We start from the raw sequence: 22,930 nt of genomic DNA, 5'->3' as shown, positions 1-22,930 counted from the left end.
CTGATGCTTATTTTTGATTCTTTAAAAAAATTTTTTTACACTTATTTATTTTTGAGAGACAGAGTGAAACAGTGCACAAGTTGGGGAGGGGCAGAGAGAGAAGGAGACACAGAATCTCAAGGAGGCTTCAGGCTCTGAGCAAGCTGTCAGCACAGAGCCCGATGTGGGGCTCGAACCCATGAACTGTAAGATCATGACCTGAGCTGAAGTCGGACACTCAACCAACTGATCCATCCAGGCACCCCTTGATTCTTTATCTAAGTGGTAAAATGGAGTGTTAAAAAGTGGCAAGCTTACTGCATTAATGTCCTCAGGCTGCCATAACAAAGTGATACAAACAGGGTGACTTCAAACAGAAACTTATTGCCTCATAGTTCTGGAGACTAGAAGTTCAAAATCAAGGTGTCAGCAGGGCCATATTCTCTGATGCTCTGGGTAGAATCCTTCCTTCCCTGTTCCTAGCTTCTGGTCATTTGCTGGCAATCTTTGCATTCTTTGACTATTGATGCATCACTTCAATTCTGTGTCTTCACATGACATCCTTCCTACGTCTCTGTCTTTTCATATGGCATTCCTTTTATAAGGACACAAGTCATTTTGGATTAGAGACCCACCCTATTCCAGTGTAACCTTATCTAAACTAATTACATCTACAATGACCCTGTTTCAAAATAAGGTCACATTCTGAGATACTGGGATTTAGGGCTTCACTGCATCTTTTGGCACATGATTCAACTTGTAACAGATAGCAAAAACAATCAAAGTAAGTTTCTGCCTCTGGGGAATTGCCTAGCAGCCAACCTCTCCATTTGCTGCATATATTTTCTTCATTACATGTAGAAAAATAACTACATAGAGGTATGAAAACTTGTGTGTGTGTGTGTGTGTGTGTGTATGTGTGTGTGTGTATGTGTGTATGCTCACCTGTACGGACCTGATAACTCATAGAATAGTCATGGAAACTGGGAAAATGATGTTTTAAATTTTGATGCATAGTTCATTCCTTTTATTTTGGCATAGTCACTGGCAAAATTTTCTTAAAGCAGGCTATGCATGTTTTTTGTAGTATCAGCACATTTGTTTTCATTCCTTTCTCTCTAGAGTAATTTAATATAGGCAAAATAAAATGGAATTCTGACGGATGGCTTATGTTTCTCCATCCTGGGTAAGATGGCTTACAAAACACCAAAATGCTCAGCAATATGGCTTATGAGGGATTTTAACTGCTTCTTCCTTATACTTGGGAAAACTTACCACTTGCAGTGAGTCTCACTACTCTAGACAGGTTATCTGAATAATTCAGATAATTACTCTGGTTCTGAATTTTCTCTGCAAACCTGATTTTGCCCCTTCAGTTCTCTAATCATTCTGTAACACTCAACTGACATTTAATGCAAATCTACTGTGTATCAAACACAAAGAAACAGAGATGTTTTATAACTCCTAAATAGCTAAATCTAAGACTATTTTCCCTGGCTACTTCTCTTAACAACCTTCACATTGGATCATGGTGTATTCAAACATAGGAATGAGTTAAACAGGCTGAGGGGATGAGTAACTACATTAGGGGATGTTATAGTTATTCTTGTATCCTGCACTGTGCTTTTGTGACTAATATTTGCTTTCTATATATTTTTATTTCAGCTGAAAGAGACATCAATGTCTATTGTGGAGTGCAGGCCATTACAATGAAGATTAATTTTTGCACAGTACTTTTCTCGGGTTATTCTGAAACAGATCTGGCACTGAACGGAAGGCATGGGGATTCCCACTGCAGGGGGTTCATCAATAACAACACCTTTCCCGCGGTGGTCATTTTCATCATCAATCTCAGCACCTTGGAGGGCTGTGGAAACAACTTAGTGGTAAGATGAGTGTAAAATCCTGTGCTAGGTTTGGGGTCACAACAAAAATCTCTCCCCGTTTCATGAAATCATCAGAAGCCCAATCTTTCAGGAAGAAATTCCAATAAAACTGAACAAATCACTTCCGTTGCTTGTGTGAGGCTTTAAACATACAATTTTATTTTCCAGTGATAGTTCCCCTTATTGTAGCTGAGCAGTAGAGGGGCTTGAGATCAGCTACACTACTCTAAACAACATTATTTGTATGAGTGACATTGATAAATATTTCTCTACACTTTATCATTAGCTATGTTTCTCCTGCTTTTTATGGAACTGTCTTATCATGCAGAAATTGTTTGCTTAGTGAGTTGGACAATGGGTCCCTTGGCCTATTGCCTCTTAGTGACCTCATTCAGAAAAAAAAGATGAAATATAGAATGGGAAGACTAGACTCTCCTAGGTTTCATGTTTACCGTGGAATGATCCACACCAGTGTCGTGTGAAAGAGGGCTGTCAGCATTTCCGGTGTGATATTCTCCATTGTGTGGGATTGTCCTTTGAATTTCAAAATGTTTTTCATACTCAGTCTTACTCATGAAATCCCAGTAGATTGTTCAGAAAAGGAAATCTCTCTAGTCATTGTGAAAATCAAATATTTCCATCCCCAAACAGAGTCACTAGTCTATGTGATTCATTATTTATGCTTGCATTGAACACACAGACACACACACACACACACACACACACAGGAATTGAATAAGGAATTGATTCTCCCAAGAATTAAAATTAATTGAAGTATAAATATTGTGATTTGAGGGGTGTTACACTGAAATTCATTGAGCACTATTTTTCATTTTGCTTGTTTAAATATATTCTTATTGGTAAATCTTAGCACAGACAAAAAGGAGATCCAATGAGCGTGACCACTTAGCACAGTGAATAAGGAGAAACTGGCTTTTCCTCTTCATAAATTATTATTTGGGATTAAAGAGGAAAGCTTAATTTCTCTAAGGACAGGGTTTCTAAGACTTGATGGGGGATGGGAGACAGGAAAAAGATTTCTCTGATTTCCTTCTTTATCTTTTCCCAGAGGGTAGTTAGAATATTGTGCCCATGACCATTTCAAGCCTGCAGCTTGAGTATTGTTGACTCTTTTTATTAAAAACATTTATTCATCTCTCTGAGTTGTGCACAGAGAGGTTATGAGGTGGGCCTGAGGGAGTGTGACGCAGGCTGGTTATTATATGTCTGTGTTTCCTTGTGAAAGGAGGAACCCACGTGGAGAGACAGAGTTTCCCTCCTCCCACCATACCCTGGGGTCTTTCCTTCATGGCACTTTCTTCTCTGGATTTAAGTCTTGCCCTGCTACCAAGAAAACAATTCAGGAGAAATGCCAGGCAAAGCATCTGGGTGTGTGTGCACATGTGTGGGCGTGTGTGTGCACACCTGCTGTTTACTTTTTTAAAAAGTTGAGTGATTTAGGTATAAAAGTTGCTACATATGTGTACGTGTGTTTTATTCTGTTTTCAAAGAATTGGTATGTTTAGCTAGCCAGTCAGGCAAATGCGAGAGGAGGGGAAGATTTGCATATATTTTCATTTTTTCATAGACGTCACCAGCTTTGGAGTTTGCTCCAAGGACAATCCTACATGGGAAAAATTAAGTAGACTATTACGTCACTGGATTAGGATAAAAAAATTGTTTCAATTATAGTAATTCTGGCCCTGTTCATGAATTAGCTAGATAATTGCCTCAGCTTTGCCTATGTACTCCAAGTTCACGCATAAAGTTTATTCTCTTGTTGAAAAGTAAGTATTATAGGTTTCCATAATATCTGCTAAAGTATTTATTGAGCATCATACTGTAGTTGATGTAATGGGAGGAGCTGTATTCTATGAAAAGTATAGAGTGTTATTATGAAAGTCGAGAACATTATTATTTCTATAATGGTGGCCAAGAACATTATTATGAAAGTCAAGAGCATTATTGATTATTCCTAAAATGGTGGTTCTTAAATCTTAGTGGGATTGAATAATCCAGTCTCAGGAAAATACACATATGGACAATATTTTAATATAAAGTCTGGGAGTTCATCCCCTTGAAACCTGTCTATGAACTGTTACCCTGGGAGGGGATGAGAATCTCCATGTATGTACCACAAAGGAAGACCCTCAGATGGTCACATCAGAAAAAAAAAAAAAAAATTGTGACCTTAATGCATTTGCTCAAAATTTATCTCAGGGGCCCCAAGCTGCTGGTGTCACTGTGTGTTGCTGACCATGCAAAGGCAAAGGCTAAGGGGATCCCCTACCCACAAAGAGTTCTGATTATGGTGAAGGGGACTGCCAGTTTAAGAGACCGCTCATGCACTGTGACTCCTCCTGCGATGGAGATGAGCATTGCGGTAGGACAGTCAGGAGGTTTCCTAGGGAAGCTGATGAGACCCAGGAAAGAGTAGGATACATCATGGTGAAGCAGGGGAGAAAGGAGGCAGAGAAAGCATGTGCAAAGCCTTAACGAGATCCTTGTGACTGGCTGGAGCATTTTTTTTTTGAAATTTTTAAAAATGTTTTTATTTATTTTGAAACAGAGAGAGAGAGAGAGAGAGAGAGAGAGAGAGAGAGAGAGATGCAGGGGAAGGGCAGAGAGAGAGAGGGGGAGAGAGAAAATCCCAAGCAGGCTACCCCAATTCAGGACTCAAACTCACAGTGAGATCATGACCTGAGCCAAAATTAAGAGTGTGATGCTTAAGGGACTGAGCCACCCAAGCGCCCCTGCATCTGGGACATTGTTAACCAAGTGTGTGATTACAGGGATATGAAGCGAAAGTGGGAATCAAGATAAGGTTAACAGGAATATTTTAAGCCATGCCACAGAATTTGGACTTTACTGGTGAACATTTTGAAATGACTTATTGTAGCACTCTGAACATGTACTGTCTCTCCTTTCTTACTTATGAAATATGAATAAAGTGTCTTTGGTGAATATGAAGTTTCATTTAGTTAAAAGACATATTGATCACTTATAAATAGCATTATGTGCATATAATCTCAAAGCCATGGCATGTTGTAGTTGAAACAGATGCTAGAAATGATCTGGTCTAGGGGCGCCTGGGTGGCTTAGTCGGTTAAGCCTCCTACTTAAGCTTAGGTCATGATCTCATGGTTCATGAGTTTGAGCCCTGTGTTGGGCTCTGTGCTGACAGCTCAGAGCCTGGAGCCTGCTTTGCATTCTGTGTCTCCCTCTCTCTCTGCCCCACCCCACTCACACTCTGTCTCTCTCAAAAGTAAATAAATATTAATTTTTTTAAAAGAAATAAATGATCTAGTCTAATGTTTTATTTTGCATATGAAATGCCTGGATTTATATATAGCTATTTAATCATTGAACTTGATCTACCATTCTAACAGGTATCCACAATTCCTGGAGTCAGTGCTTATGGGAATTCAACTTCAGTACAAATAGGAAATATTTCGGGATACATTGATACTCCAGACCCACCAACAATCATCAGCTATCTACCTGGGCTTCTTTACAAATTTAGTTGTAGTTATCCATTGGAATACCTGGTTAATAATACCCAGCTTGCCTCGTAAGTTCAAGTTCTATTCTTACTTTCACATTCTGTCTTTATATTTGAGTCATTTTTTTTTTTTCCTGAACGGACTTATAAAGATAGCAGGATTTGTTGAGAATAGCCAAACTCAAGGTAATGGAAACTATATTAAGTCCTTATCTATCTATCTATCTATCTATCTATCTAACATTGTTATGACCCATATCAACAGATCAGATGTATATATTTTCCCCCAAATTAAAACTGGCTCCAACTAGTCAAATGACTGCCTGGGGGTTCTCCTCACTCCCTTCAGAATTGCCAAAGACACTAATTGCCCAAGCACTGGAGTGCTTATGCAGTCCAGAAGGTGTACTATTTCCAGTGGATAGAACAGTCACTGCATTGTTGGGTCCTGCTTGGCTTCAGACTCTGCCAAATGCTCTCACTGTGAGACTCTGCTGCCTCAGAATCTGGGGGCTCTGTGCGTCTTGCTGAGGTGTCAGCTGCATAGGTGCTGATGGTCCCCCAAGAAAAGTGGCCTCACTCAGAGCCCAGGAACTTCAGATATGGACTGTTTATAGTCATGTATTGATTCATTTTTCCCAGAGGACATACTCCAAGACAGGGTTATATCCACATTACAACAGAGTCACTGGATTTGTCAAATATTTTTGATAAAGTGGGGTGATTGAGTGAAAACTTTCTCTTCTCAGTTCTAGGGTTTGTTATCACAAGGGTGTAGTTACTGTTTAATCTTAGTCATGAGGGAATGCGGAGGCCACATTCTGTTTCGGTTAAAAAATAGTCACAGCTGGTTTCAGTGGCACAATGATGATAAATATCTTGGTGAAAAGTAAGACTTGGAAAACAAGAAAAGAAAGGCTTTGAGTCAAAAGGATACAGGTGTAAAGGGAAGTGGGCCATGAGGGTGTCACAATCTCACTCTGTTCCACCTTACTTTCCCAGTAAACACATTCCTGAGTTGTGGTGTATATGGAAATTCATTCATTTATTCAATAAATAATTATTATACTTCTACTATGTGCCATGCAATGTTCCAGCAGTGAACAAAGTAAAACAAAATCCTTGATCTTATGAAACTTCTAATGGGATTGATGAAAATGTATTTGTTTCAGATTCAAATTATATTGGAATGACATTTTTCTTTAAAGTCTCATATATATAATGCAAAATGGAAATAATGCCTTTATAAATAAAAAGATCATAAAGAACAGCTTGTCTTTATTTGGTCTCTTTTGCTTTTTGATACGTTCAATGATTTAAATCGTGTGCCTACTCCAGACCTAGGTAAAAGTTTGTCAAGCTTACTCAAGAGTTTTAGTGCCTTAAATCTAATATTAAGGTATTACTGAAACTTTTAATTTAAAATCTATCAATGCTTTCCTTTTTCTAAATCTGTTTTAGGTCCTCAGCTGCTATTTCTGTGAGAGAGAACAATGGTACATTTGTCAGCACTTTGAACCTGCTCCTTTATAATGTAAGTTGATGGGTGACGGATGTTATGTTCTCTTTCATCATACTGAGGAGCCATTTATGTGGATGGATTTTATATCAAAATCTACCAAAGGCCACATTAACCCCGTTATACTTTGGTAACATTTATCCACCTTTACTACCATTTTTATATATCCTAGTGATAAAGGTATACTAAAAACTCCATTGCTTTCTAAAAGTTGATAAATGACTTAGATTTTATTTTGTAAATGTGATTCTACATAGTTATTCCAAGTGTCTATCTACATTTATATGTATATATTTATTTGCATGTGTGTGTGTATGTGTATGTGTGTGTGTTTAGCCATAGTCAGGGTCAAGATGTTAGCAGTAATATTTTTGTGATAAAAAGATAGGAAAAGTCCAAATGCTACTTCTCTTGAGGGCACGCTTGGTGATGAATGTGTTAATATTTTCAAAATGGATTTTGGCTGATGACAATTCTGTCACATTTGAAATAGTTTGGGTTGACTACATAGTATTGTCTAAACTCTTGTCATGTAAATATCGACAGTGGCAGGAAAACGTAAAAAATACATGGATTTCTATTTATAACTCTAACATTAATCCCCCAAATGATATTTTCATGTTGATTAAAAATTTTTATTCATACATTTTAAATGCCTGATTTAAATATCAATTTTTCAATCTATCAACCAACATTTTGGTAAATTATGAATCTGATTTTTACATTATTATTCATGTCATCATGGCACTGAGTTATAATTCATGCAACTGATTTAAAAGTCAGTGCTTTATACTTTGAATATAATGAGCTATAAATATTGTAGTAGGACATTTTCCAAAGGCATTTAAAAGATCATGTTTATAAGTTTGTAGTCTGACACCACTGAGTTCTAAACAACAAATTAAAATGTATTGGAATGAAGATGGCCTTTCTGTCATTTCTAAACTTTCCTCTGCAAGGAGAAACTGCCAACTTACTTGGTTCTATAATGCTCAGCAAATATGTGCCAGTATTCATTCCCAATATGAACAGATATTTATTATTGTTTTGAGCAGTATTTTTAAATTGGGAAGTTCCTATCTGCTGATTTATACATGTAAGCTCCCTGAGGTAGAATTGAGGTGACTGGTTTGGGTTCAGTATTATTGGTTATTTTTGAGTGAAACAAAGATGAAAATTCCTGATTTTAAAAAAGTAAAAAACATGCCCAAATGGTATTTAATGACACCATTATTTTTTGTGTGTAAAATTAAACTATTCCCTTACTGGAAAAGCAGAAAATAAAACTTTAGAAGTGTGGATTTGTTGAGAGCTTTGCTGTGAGGGTCCTTCTTTTATCATTAGAAATAGTATTCCTCTATTGTTAACTAGACATAATCCTTCAAAAACTTTCTAGCATCTTTTTAATAAATTTTTAATGTTTATTTATTTTTGAGAGTGGGGGAGGGGCAGAAAGAGAGGGAGACACGGAATCCGAAGCAGGCTCCGCGCTCTGAGCTGTCAGCACAGAGCCTGACGCGGGGCTCGAACTCACAAATCCTGAGATCATGACCTGAGTCGAAGTCAGATGCTTAACTGTCTGAGCCACCCAGGTGCCCCCAAAACTTTCTAGCTAGCATCTTAATGCTAAATAAAAGCCTATAATTTGGTGATAACCTTAAGATTATAATTCTATGGTAAAAAAGGCAACCAATTGTTTGATATCAGACTATAAATGAACTAGGTAGTGTCAAAACATCTCATTTTTTTTGATGTCTATGCTTTTTATTTGACAAGACTTAACATCTTAAGATCTCTGATGAGAATAGGATGTGGAAAAATATTTCAGAAAACAAAGCAGACACATCTCATTTTTAACCAGTTTGCAATAAAGGTATCATTAATGTTGGAATTAAAAAGTTAAATTGAATTTTAAAAGTTATTTACCAGACAATGAAATAAATAATAAAATTGAACAATTTCTCCACAAATTATGTTTTTTAATTAACAGACCATTTTTTACAGCAGTTTTTGGTTTACAGAAAAACTGATCTGAAAGTAGAGAGTTCCCACAGACTTCTTGTGCCTGTACACAATTTCCTCTATTATTTACACCTTGAATTTGGGGGTATATTTGTTATAATTGATGAACCCATATTGATGCATTAACTGAAATGTATAGTTTACATTGAGTTTCACTCTTCCTGTGTATTTTGTGAGTTTTGACAAATTCATGATGACTTATACCCATCATTACTATAACATATAGAAGAGTTTCACTGCCAAAGACTACTTTGTTTTTAACATGACATGGTCATAATATTTTGTCATGTTACAGGGCACTACCAAACTAGTAATTTATACATGCTTCCAGTTATAAATAAGTGACAAAGATGAAAAATACATTATAGGTAATATAGTCAATTATATTGTAATCATGAGAAAAAAAAGCCCTAGTAATTTACATGAGAAAAAAAAATTTGGTTTACTTTCACTAATTGATCCAAAATCATATTTATTATTTGTTTGAAACACTAACATTTAGCTGTCCAAGTGTAATTTTATTGCAGCGTTTCAAGTTACATATCATTACACAAGCATTTGTGGCCAAATCTTCCTATTTCACATGCAGTTTTTGAATGATGAAAAGTTACATTTAATACCTACTACTCTCATTCTCTGATTAGTTATTTGGAAAGGAAAACTTATATCTAGTTCGGTGCAATTGTTCATATCTATGTATTCTGGCACCCAGTAAATGTACTTAGGAAAATTTTATTTATAAAAAATAATTTTTATATTAATAATTTATAAAATAATTTTATTGACTATTCAGTTTCCATCTATGTGGATTATTTCAAGTTGAACTGTGGCCTTATTTTTGTGTAATATAAATGTATCGGTTTTCTTCTCTGTGGAAAGCAAAGATGACTTTGTGAATTTGAATTGTATCTAAATGTTAGTGTCTTCTGAGAGGATAAAGAAAGAGTAAACCTGAAATAGTGTTACAGTAATATGAATGCCTTTTCAAAGTTGAAGAAAAAAATCTAAAATAAATATAATTGATTTTAGGGACAATATAATAAGAGTAAAAAAAAACTATACAAAATAAAGGAAAAAAAAGTAAGGTAAAAACATTACCTTTTAGAAGCAATTTTAGAAGGAAATATTTGTTGATTCATTTGCAAATGACTTAGCAGTATAATAATTCTAACAAAGTCAACGTTCTTCAAGACACTACTGAGGCAAGTATATAATCTCTGGCGGCCCCTGGCGGACCCAGTCGGTAGAGCATACAACTCTTGCTCTTGGAGTTGTGAGTTCCAGCCCCAAGATGGGTGTAGAGATTACTTAAAAATAAAACCTTTAAAAAATAAAATAAGGATCTATATATTTAATGAGGTGTGGAATACTTGGAGAAGTTTTTAAAGAGAACAGGAAAGATAAATAAAAGTATCTATTGGAAATGGTTAGAGGAGCTATTATCATTTATGATAGAGAGAAGTACGACATATATTCCCTCATTTATCTGGCTGTATTTGGGAATGAGATGTTTCACACGAGTGCAACCTTTTCAAGAGTAAAGCATTCATACTATAATTTTAAAAATTTGTAATTTTAAAAATTCAAAACCTGTTGCTTTCTTCCCAGCCTTCTTAAACAGAATATGCTCTGTATTTTGCCTTTGCTTGATGACTTTGAAATTTCATAATGAACATTAACATTTTTCCTTTGCTGAAAAATAGATTCAAGGTTACTAAATTTGGGAGAAGCAATTTGCTTCCATGCCAATTGATTTTACAGTTTACATTTTTAGAAATTCTTTTCTTTTCGTTTTCTTCTTTGCATCTTACAATTTTTTTCTGTTTTTCTGTATTATCAAATTAAAGCTGTCACATCTCAGTTTCTGACCTATTGCTTTAATACTGTAAATTGGGGCATGGTATAAATAAGCTCTCTAGAATTGCTATACACGAAGAGGAAAAAGATAGAAGTGAAGTCCTGAGACACCTTTCTATAAGTAACTATCAAGGAATTTATGAAGGAAATATTGTGGCATGCATTTTGGCAACTTGGAGGACTCATTGGTCTCTTTTTTGGTTTTCAATTAAATTTTGGTACTTTCCAATTGCCAGATAAGTGATTTGGGGCAAATGAGAGATTATCAAGAGCATAAGGACCTACAACCCCAATGGGAAAGGGCTTAAAGTAGATGAGAAACTGCATAACAGCCACTAATTTAATTTAAATAAATGAAGTATTCATTTAAATAAACTGAATATTAACAACTGATTATTAAACAAATTAAATATTAAACACTGACTATTAATCACTGAATGCGGTTTAAATACACAGAACATTAACCACCATATACGATAAGCTATGGAAACAAAAGGATTTATGTATGGAAATGAATTTGTTACTTGGATGTGGTTTAAGAACAGTTCTGCCAAGAAACTAGAGGATTAACTAGATCATTTTTGGGGTTAATTCTGTAGTTTTATGGTGATTTGCCCCCTTTTTTATATGGTATTATGGTTTTAAGTGGTAAATGTGCTGTTGTTGGGAAGACAATGATGAATTAATTTCTTATTTTTTTCATCATTAGGATTCAACCTACAGTCAGCAGTTAATTATCCCAAGTATAGGATTACCTTTGAAAACCAAAGTGTTTGCAGCTGTACAAGCCACTAATCTGGATGGCAGGTATTTTCAAACTCTTTAGTTGTTGTTGGTTAAAACGTTTTGACTGCACAAAGCCTTATGAATCATAAAGTTAGCTCATTCATTTTTAATTTAAATAATGCTGCCATTGTCACACCATTTAGGAATGCTAATAAATAGAAATAGCAAATTACAAAGATGAATAGGGACACTTATTTTGTGTCATTAATTGGGAAATAACAAGTCTTCCCATAAAGAAGGAGGGGGAGTTACTGGAAGAGGGAATAGGCAGACCTATTGGAATAGGGTAACCTGTGGGATACCACAATGTTCTATTCTTTCATCGGAAAGATGATGGGTCAGATGTAGTCATTTCATGAACACTGGTGATTTATGCGCTTTTCAGTGTGTATGTTACTATTCAATAAAAATGTATTAAAAAACAGAGGAACTCTCCCCATTATGATCTGGGCCAGAATTATATAAAATGATCCTCAGAAACATCTCTGTAAAAAACCCCAAAGCGATCAAGCTTCATATGACCAAGTTTTAGATAAACCAGAATGATCAAAATTGAAAGGGAATTCAAAAGCTGAAGATTCAATCCTACCCTATAATAACATTATCACATGTAACATTATCACATATAATATAAACTTTACATCCTGAAATCATCTTATCAAATTCAGGATTTAAAAAATGATTGGCATTTACTTCCCATAGGCTAGTAATTTTTATAACATCAGAGTTGGAATGAAGTAATGTATAAATCTAGGCACAGTGTAGCCATATGGGGGAAGATTATGTATTTGCCTCATGGTTTTCTTTTACCTACCACAGTGTCATTCATGGACTCCTACTCTCATCCCCACTGATTCTGGCATAATTTTCAGTGTATAATTTATGTACCAAACTCCTTGCTGTATGTGATATTATAATATCCTCTGTCATTTGTTAGGGTTAGTAACTTCCAGAAACAGAATATTGCTGTGTACAGTGAACATAGAAGTATCTATAAAGCTTGCTTTTAGGTTTTGTTTCTTCTCACTTTGACCAGTTGTTTTTTACACAATTTGTGTGTGTGTGTGTGTGTGTGTGTGTGTGTACTGTGGTGTGTGTGTGTGTGTGTGTGATATTAGCCTTAACTTCACTTGATGCAGGATGGCAATTTGCTGCAGATTTTTAAACATCTTGAGCTTAGGAGAATGTTTCAATAAACAAGAAGCCTCTGAAATAACTAACAAAAACATAGTTCTATTTTGTGGGGGTGAGGCATTTGTCAATATTTACTTCCCTAGGATTAGTAACTAATACCCAAAAGGAGATTCTGACTCTATATTATGCTTACTTCTTTCTGCAGATGGAATGTCTTAATGGATTATTGCTACACAACCCCATCAGGGAACCCAAATGATGATGTTCGATATGATCTCTTCCTTAGGTAAGTCTTGTATTGAGAGCAAAGATCCAATTGTAGATAATTGAAATCAAAACTCCAAGTTATATAAACAAATAATTGTAGGGCACTTCTATAGCTTTTAAATGTAAAGTTTTATATTTTGATCTTTTAGTCCTTATAAAGCTGGAAGGATAAAAGTTGAGAAGAGTTTTCAACACAAAATGCTGATAAAGCTATTGTTGAATGAGAATTGCAAGTAAGTTAGGTCCATCAAAGATGTTTTATTCATGTTTAGGACATGTGGGAATATTTCACTGTCTTAGAAAAAGCATGGTTAGGATATTATTGGCAATAAGAGAAAGGCAGTGGGAGGTACTATTTACCCACAGCTAGACTGTCTCATCATATGTCAAAAGAGAGTAAAATTAAAGTAATGGTCCAGATAATTTAGACCCCAAAATGCTTTTCTTCATTTATCAGTATTTAAATGAAAGTATGATATAGCCTACTACTCCTTTTTTTAACAGAGCCAATAACTTCAACTTCATTCTCCAATAGACAATGATAGAGTGAATGTAATCTACATTTGGGGAAAGGGGACATTGATCATAAAAGCATTCAATCATCCCAGTTTCCTTTCAGCATTTTTATCTGACAGCAGAACAGACTTGAGAGTCAAGCAATGGCTTCTAATCATGCTTACAAAATGCAGTTGGCTCAGATCACTGCTGCTTATTAACACATTATGGGAGTAATATGATGGGAACCAAAAGATTATGCTTTATCAGCTAATCAAGGTTAAGATGATGTCCAGAGACTAGGTCAAACTGATACTCTTATATCCTATTGCTGGAACTGTTAATTTAGGCAACATTTTTGGGAAAAACATGTCAGTATATATCAAAACCTTAAAAGATTTTATATTCTTTGATTCTGTATCTACAGGTTTGAAACATACTCTAAAATATTTATGATTTTATGTTTTATCAGTGATATTTAAAATAGTAAAACTCGGGAGCAATGAAGGCTATTCAGCAATGAGGAAAGGAAATGACTAAGTGGATTGTGGAGAACTAGTAATTTGGGAACTCACACAGACATTAATTTATATAAAGTTATTTATAAAACAGAAAAAAAAGATTGGTCCTATTCTATCTCCTCCCTTTCTGTCTTTGTGGTATTTTTATGCGTGGAAATAATGTGGCTCTTTAAATTTTACATGAATTGAAATATGAAGTGAAATAATCAGCATATACAGTTTTATGTACAATGGACCTCATTTGTATAATATATGATAGAAAAGACTGTAAGGGAATCCATCAACAGGCTCCCAGTGGTTATTTATGCATAGGAGGATTGTGAGTCATTTTGTTTTGATGTTTTTCTTATTTTCCAAAATTTCTATAATGATCACATAGTGATAATCTGGAATGTGATCGTCAGACTTCTAGTATGACTATGGCTTCATGCTGAATCTTTTCAGTGTTCTTATTAGAAACTATAGAGAATGAAATAGTTACTAAATGAGTCTCTCAGATGTCAGTTGCAGTGAAACTAGGTGGAAAAGAAAACTAAGAAATCCCCAGATAGGTGTGAGTGATAATAAAAACAATTAAGATCAAGAGCAAATGGTGCAGAGGGAGGCCTGCAGGAAGTTCTGTGGGGAGAGGTGGTGGGAAAAGCGGGGAGGAAAAGTCAGTGTTGAGCGGTCCTGGTAGTGGCAGATTTCAGAAACAGCCAGGAGAAATGTGCAACAGAAGGAGAGGGTACTGCTGGGAGTGGGAGTTGCTAGGAACAGGGTTGAGGCCCAACAAGCCAACAGCCCTGGGGAATATGGAGAATGAAGGGATAGAGAATGACTAGAACCTCAGAAGTGGCGGATCTCAGAAAGTATCAGGAAAAGTACATCTTCTAAAGAGTGGAGGATTCACCTGGGAAGATAAGGGTCTTGGAATAGGCTTGTGAATGAACCTGAAGAACATGGGGCTGATCGTAGAATTCTTGAATATCTTTAAGTTCAGAAAGGCAGAGAAAACTCAACTACACAATTATGCCACATTCAGTGGAAACTTGTTGGCCATTGTAAAACAAAAGTGGGAGAACCTTGCATTGAGGAAATCCATGAGAGAGGTCACTACCATTCCACATTGCCCAAAGAGTCCCGGAAAATGACAAATCTAGGGAAATCCAACACTTTCAAATGTGAGTGGTAAGCAAGTGAAGATACTGCTTACAGTGTTCCAGTATACTACCAGAAAAATGTAAAAAATAGCTGAGAAAAAATTTTAAAGATTAATTAAACTCACTGGAAAGCCATTGCCATGAAAAAGATAAGATTTGCAATTAAACACTGCAACATTATTTTTTTTAATTAAAAGTAACCATAAAGCAACAAAAGCAGAATTGAACAAGTGGGATTACATCAAACTAAGAAGCTTCTGCACAGCAAAGAAAATCATCAACAAAATGAAAAGGCAATCTACTGAATAGGAGAAAATATTTGCAAAACATGTATCTGATGAGGGGCTAATATCTAAAATATATAAAGAACTCATATAACTCAATAGCAAAAAACCAGACAATCTTATTTAAAAATGGGCAGAAGATATGAATAGATATTTTCCAAAGAAGACATAGAGATTATCAACAGGTACCTGAAAATATCTTCAATACCACCAATAATCAAGGAAATGCAAATCAATACTATAATAGAGATATCACCTCATACCTGTGATTTATACACCTCCGTGTTCATTGGAGCATTATTTACAATAGCCAAAACATGGAAACCTGTGTCCAATGATAGATGAATGGATAAAGAAATTGTGAATGGATATCATATGGGAAAAGAACCCTCATGGATATCATAGACACAGGGAACAGATTAGTGGTTGCCAGATGTGGGGACTTGGGGGTGGGAGAAATGGGTGAAGGAAGTCAAAAGTTAGAAAAAAAAGAATAACTGAAATGGGAAAATAGAGAAGGACAAGAAGAGGAGAGAAAGAACAAGGCAAGACAAAAGAGTGGAAGAGTAGATGGTGAAGAGAAGAGACAAGGGCAAGGAAAGGAATGGAAGAAAAGGGAAGGAAAGAGAAGGGAAGTAAACAAGTAAGAAAAAAGAAAAACTTATATTCTCTTTTTTAATAAAAATTCCTGGGAAGATTGAGTAGATATAGTTTTGCCTATTCCTCCTAAGTGTGTGTGTGTGTGTGTGTGTGTGTAAGCTCTGAATATTATATACAAAACAAGTATATATATTTAAACTCTGAATATTATATACAAAACAAGTATAAGAATAATAAAAAAAATATAGAGATAAGGTTAGATCAGCTAGGGACTCTAAGACCTAATGAATTATGGTTTTCTTTTTGCCTTTTATATCCCACACTTAGAGCTGAAGAAGTCAGGAACTCAGATATATCAATGGCTACAGATATAAATAAATGAATGGGTGATAAACCCGTTTGAATGAATGAATGAATGAATGAATGACAAAGCCTGTCCTCTCAATACAAAAGACTAGGAAAGGAGTAGCTTAGTAAGACAGAAAGCTTTTACACAATAATTGTACTATTCTAGTCTAATACCACATCCCCACCCACGCTAGCAAAGACTGAGTGGCGAGCCAAATTTCTACCCTTGTCAGTAACAAGGTGTCCCAATATCCCATATGGGATGATTTCAGAGAAGGTGGAGTGGGGTTTCTGTACTTCTCCCCCCTGGCAATAATGAGATACCCTTACATGTCCTATTGGGTTGACATCAGAGGAATCCTAGTGGAAAGTCAGGCCATTTACTACAATGCCACAGTAACAAGGCCATAGTCCTTGTGGTGTTGGTGGAGGCCACTCCTACCCTATGTAGTCAGGGATATATCAGTGGAGGTCCAGTGGAGAGTAGAAACTCTCACTCTATCCAGAATTAACAGGATCCCTGCTCCTTGGGTGTCAAGAAAGGCCAAGGGGAAGTCTGGAATTCTACTCCTATCTGGTAGTAATGACACAGCATCCCTCCTTCCTTGATGAAGTGTTGGAAAAGGAAGTCAGCTAAAATATAAGGTTTATATAAAATCCTGAGTCTCATAACTAATAGTCCAAACCCCAACGTTCAGTAAAAATCACTTGACACAGCAACAATCAGGAAGACCTCAAAATAAATGGAAAAAGAACAAAAATAAATGTGATGGAGAGTTTAGAATTATCTACAAAAGACTAAAGCAGTCATTATAAAAAGCTTTAACAGACAATAGCAAACATGCTTATAACAAATGGAAAAATAACAATGAAATGGGAAGTCTCTGAACAGAAATGGAAGACATAAGGAAGAGACAAATGGAAAATTTAGAACTTAAAAATACACCAACAAGAAAACTAAATATGCAACCACCCTACAATCTAGCAATTACATTTCTGGACATTTTTCTCAGTGATAATGAAGTTGATGTAAGAGGCTCACACATACAAAAATGTGTGCACAAATATTAATAGCAGCTTTATTTTCATTAGCCAAAAACTGGAAGAAAATAATATTCTTCAATGAGTAAATAATTAACTGTGGTGCATCAATGTCATGAAATGCTACTTCTAAATGAAAAAGAATGGATTATAGGTATATATAACATAGGTGTATCGCTAGATAATTACAGTAAGTAAAAAATCAAATCACAAAAGGTTACATAGGGCATGATTCCACTTATAAAACACTTTGAAAAGACAAAATTTTTATTAGGCAGGATATTCCAATGGCTAAATAAAGGGTGTAGCCCTAACAGATATTATACTTAATAATAGCTCTAAAATTATTAAAGGAATGTGATATTATGCAAGATTAGTCACGTACACAAAAATTAGAATATTTTATTGAGTTCAGAAATAGATCCAAAACATATGGGAGTTTACAATATGATAGACTGTGATATCACAAATCAGTGAGATAAAAAGATTTTAAAAACAGTGCTGCAAAGTGGGTAACCATGAAGAAAATATTGCATTGGATCTATAGTTCACTCAATACACCACAAAGACTTTAAATAGATTATTAATTTGAATGTAAAAAATACAGTTTTAAAAGTGGTAGAAAAAAACCATATTAACATAAGAAATATTTTTAAAACTTTGATGGAGGGAGATGGATGGGACATGGGCTAGATGGGTGATGGGTATTAAGGAGTGCACTTGTGATGAGCACTGGGTGTTGTATGTAAGTGATGAATCACTGAATTCTGGAACCAATATTGCACTGTATGTTACTAACTAAAATTTAAACAAACAAAGAAACAAACAAAACAACTTTGGTGTAAGGAAAATCTATATGTGGCCCAAATACAGATATACCTTGGAGATGTTGAGGGTTTGGTTCCAGATCACCCAGTGAAATAAATATTGGTAATGAATTTTTTGATTTCCCAGTGAATATAAAGTTATGTTTATACTATACTACAGTCTTTTAGGTATGCAATATCATTATACCCAAAACAGTGTACAAATTTACAATGTAAAGTTAAAATATACTTTATTGCTAAAAAAGGCCAATCATCATCTGAGCTTTCAGTGAGTTGTAATCTTTTCGCTGGTGAAAGGTCTTACCTCGATGTTGACGTCTGCTGACTAACCAGGGTGGTGGTTGCCGAAGGCTGGGATGGCTGCGGCAATTTCTTAAAATAAGACAACAATGAAATTTACCACGGTGATTGAATGTTCCTTTCATAAATGATTTCTCTGTAGCATGCCATACTGTTTGATTTTGTCCGCATTTTACCCACAGTAGAAATTCTCTGCTGCTGTTTTATCAACTGACTTTATGGAAAATCCTTTGTTGTCATTTCAATAATCTTCACAGCATCTTCAGCAGGAGTAGTATCCATCTCAAGAAACCACTTTCTTTGCTCATCCATAATAAGCAACTCCCCATCCATTCGGGTTTTATCATGAGCTTGCGGCAATTCAGTCACATCTTGAGGCTCCACTTCTAATTCTAGTTCTCTTGCTATTTCCACAACATCTGTAGTCACTTCCTCTGTGGATGTCTTGAACCCCTCAAAGTCATCCATGAGGGTTGGAATCAATTTCTTCCAAATTCTGTCATGTTTCTATTTTGACCTCTTCTTAATGGCATCTAGAATGGTGAACCCTTTCCAGGATTTCAATTTACTTTGACCAGATCCATCAGAGGAATTACTATCTACGGCACCTCTAGCCTTGCAAAATGTATTTCTTAAATAATGAAACTTGAAAGTCAAAATTATTCCTTGATTCATGGGCTGCAGCATGGATGTTGTGTTAACTTCTGGATAACTTGCTGCAGTTTCTGTGTCAGCAGTTGCTGATTTATCTTTTATGTTATGGAGTCAGCTTCTTTCTTTAAACCTCATGAACCAACCTCTGTGAATTTCAAACTTTTCTTCATCTTCTTTACCTCTTTCAGCCTTCACAGAATTGTAGAGGGGGCCTTGTTCTGGATTAGCTTTTGGCTTAAAGGAATGTTGTGGCTGGTTAGATCTTCTCTCCAGACCACTAAAACTTTCTTCATATCAGCAGTAAGACTGCTTCACTTTCCTATTATTCATGTGTTCACTGGGTTAGCACTTTTAATTTCCTTCAAGAACTTTTCCTTTGCTTTCACAACTTGGCTGTTTGTCACAGAGGCCTAGCTTTCAGTCTGTCTAGGCTTTCATCATGACTTCCTCATTAAGCTAAATCATTTCTGGCTTTTGATTTAAAATGAGAGATGTGTGACTCTTCTTTTCACTTGAATAATTAGAGGTCATTGTAGGGTTATTAAGTGGCCTAATTTCAACATTATTGTGTCTCAGGGAATACGGAGGCCTGAGGAGAAGGAGAGAGACAAGGAGGAGGGGGAAGTTGGGGAACAACCAGTGGGTGAACAGTCAGAGCACACACTTACCAGTTAAGTTCACTGTCTTAAAGGGACACAGTTTGGGGGGGCCCCAAAACAATTACAATAGTAACATCACAGATCAGCATAACAAATATAATAACAATGAAAAAGTTTGAAATAGTGTGAGAATTACCAAAATGTGACATGGAGACATAAAGTGAGCAAATGCTATTGCAAAAATGGCACCGACAGACCTGCTTGGTGCGGGGTTGGCACCAACCTTTAACTCGTAAGAACCACGGTCTCTGCAAGCACAATAAAGTGAGCACAATAAGGTAAGATATGCCTTACTAAAAGCCATACAATAAAATGTTGAAAATTTAACACAAAAACAAAGCTTCTGTGTGTGTATGAACACACACACACACACACACACACACACACGGGCTAAGCAACAAAGTAAAACAATTGCAACTTAGATAACCAGCCGGGAGCTAGTCTTCCTCACACATAAAGAACTTAGAAGAATCAGGAAGAAAAGACCAACAACAAAATAGAAATTTGGGCAAAGGACATAAACAATTTTCAGATAAAGAAATGTAGTTGGCTCTAATATGTATGAAAGGATGCGCATAGTCATTTCCACTGGCAAAGATGCAAATGAAAATTATATGGTGATAGTGTCTTTTTCTTACCCAAGAGCAAATAATCCAGAAATTTTTACATATACTTTGTTGATATAGTTCTGGGGAAATAAGGAGTTTCTTTATATATTACTTGGGAAGTACAAAATACAACAATATTTATAGAGGGCAATGTGGCAGCATCTATTAAATGGCCCTATAGATACATTGTACAGATAACCTGCTTATGTTCAAAATACTGTATTATATTTCACTCTTATTTGGATCCTGAGAAACTTAACAGAAGACCATGGGGGAGGGGAAGGGAAAAAATAGGTTATAGAGGGAGGGAGCCAAACCATAAGAGACTCTTGAAAACTGAGAACAAACTGAGGGTTGATGGGGGGGTGGGAGGGAGGGGAGGGTGGGTGATGGGAATTGAGGAGGGCACCTGTTGGGATGAGCTCTGGGTGTTGTATGGAAAGCAATTTGACAACAAATTTCATATTTAAAAAAACCCAAAAAACAAAATACTGTATTATAAGGCTATGCATTATTACTTTGTAAAAAGCAAAAGATTCAAAACAATGCAAAGGTACTTAAATAGGTACCTGATTAAATAAATGCTGGTACATGTGTGTGATGGAATACTACACAGTGTGCAAAAAGAATGAGGTAGCTTGCTAAATATTCATATTTATAAATGTGCATTTACATTTTATACATTCATAATGTCTAAAATACTGTGCTAAATTTTTAAAAAGGGAAGGTACAAAACAATGTGGATAGTGTGCTTCTGTTTTTTGTAAGAAGGAGGAAACAATAAGAATTCATTACTTTAGCTTTAAATGTATATACCCTGGGAGGATGCAGTAACAAGTGAGATCACCTCTGGCAGATTCGAATATGTGTGTGGAATGGTGTGGACAAGGGCAATCATGGGAGGGAGACTTTTCACTATATACCTTTTATTCTGTTTGGATTTTTGAAACTTATGAAAGTATAATCCCTCTAAAATTTGATGGTACTATTATAATCAGAAATTGATCTGTTTAAATTTTCTGATCTAGGTCACTCTTGGCATATTTGTTGAGTTAGCTTATGCTCTTATTAAATATCTGTTACATGGCATGATTTTGTTAGCTCTTAATACTGCAGAAATTAATTTATAATTTTCAGCGGGCTGGTAATTTCCAGTAATATCCTGTTTTCACATTCCCTAAAATATAGCTGCGACAAAGATCCTCAGACCACTGTCATTGAAAATGGCAGAAGCCAGCAAGGCCGGTTTTCCTTTGAAGTGTTCCGATTTGTGAAACACAAGAATCAGAAAATGTCCACCGTCTTCCTGCACTGTGTTACCAAGCTCTGCAGAGCTGATGACTGCCCCTTCCTTATGCCAGTATGTTTTTAGCAACTTTATTCTAAATTGTCAAATTGATCTAAGCTGAAGGGTTATCAAATGTTAAGAACTAATTTCTATATGGAAAGCGGATATGCATTGGGTCAAACAGTTTGAAGTAGGATTTATTTACTTATTCATCCAGTAAAGATCTACTGAATGCCTATTTTGGGTCAGTTTGAAGTAGGATTTATTTATTTATTCATCCAGTAAAGATCTATTGAATGCCTACTTTGTGCCACACATAATACTGGGAATACAGCCATGTGTGCATGATTTTCTGAACTCATTTAGCTTATCTTTGAGGACCAGGAGACAGTAGTGGAAGAAAATAAGACAAAAATGTTATGGTGCAAAGGCAGATTGTACATATAGGTTGTAGTAGGAGACAGTATTTGCTTTTGTGAGAGAGATAGAACAGGACAGATTGGGAAGTCTGATGGAAGATATAAAACCCAAAGTGTGATTTGAAGATGGATGAATCACAAAGGGGCAAAATCAAGAGTGAGAGACCCTCCATGCCAAAGATTGACCAAAGTCACAGACATATAAGACAGAGTAATCAGGGAACTACCAGGCCTTCAGTAAAGTCATGGAGCAGAATAGAGGATGATTGGAAAACCTGGGAAGGTGCACAGGGCTAGCACTGGAAAGGTAGATTTGGCCCTGATGGCCAGAAATCCCTTGGATTACAAGTTAGAAGTTCTAAAAGGTGAGGATCTTAATTGCATACAGCCATCATTAAAATACAGATCCATTTACTAGTGAATTAAAAAAAAAAATCTATTTCTGGCAGGCCCCCTGAGGTCACATCAATATTAACCTGAAAAAATGCAAGCACATTTTTTATTTGAAATAGCTTTAATATGTTTTTATTTATGCTCAAATTCAGGCATTTCTTCACAATTGATTGCTTTCATCCTAACTAGCAATATCAGATGGGGTTAAATGGAGAATCCACATTATCTTGTCTCTGTGCTGACCAACAATTCAGGGAAAGATTTATTAAAGGCTTGAGAGATATAAAAGTACAAAACTTTGATAAACACAGCTCTTTTTCAGGAGAACCATTGAGCTATGTAAATTAATGAGGCAAAGCACAATTATAACAGGAGGAAATAAGAAATGTGGCCCAAGCC

General features: G+C 35.8%; 1 protein-coding gene across 1 annotated transcript in view; it reads left to right on the top strand.

Moving 5' to 3' along the window:
• ZPLD1 (zona pellucida like domain containing 1) overlaps positions 1-22,930 on the top strand; it is a 42,747-nt gene that overhangs the window by 13,155 nt on the left and 6,662 nt on the right. The window contains exons 2-7 of the mRNA XM_032594605.1: positions 1,645-1,865; positions 5,255-5,436; positions 6,829-6,901; positions 11,475-11,572; positions 12,891-12,971; positions 21,620-21,791. Coding sequence (XP_032450496.1) covers positions 1,645-1,865; positions 5,255-5,436; positions 6,829-6,901; positions 11,475-11,572; positions 12,891-12,971; positions 21,620-21,791 — 827 coding nt within the window. The remainder of the gene's footprint in view (positions 1-1,644; positions 1,866-5,254; positions 5,437-6,828; positions 6,902-11,474; positions 11,573-12,890; positions 12,972-21,619; positions 21,792-22,930) is intronic.

The sequence above is a fragment of the Lynx canadensis genome, chromosome C2 (genome assembly GCF_007474595.2).
Source record: "Lynx canadensis isolate LIC74 chromosome C2, mLynCan4.pri.v2, whole genome shotgun sequence".
Taxonomy (NCBI): domain Eukaryota; kingdom Metazoa; phylum Chordata; class Mammalia; order Carnivora; family Felidae; genus Lynx; species Lynx canadensis.
Note: the sequence above shows the minus strand (reverse complement) of the source record. Positions and strands in the feature narration are given on the sequence as shown.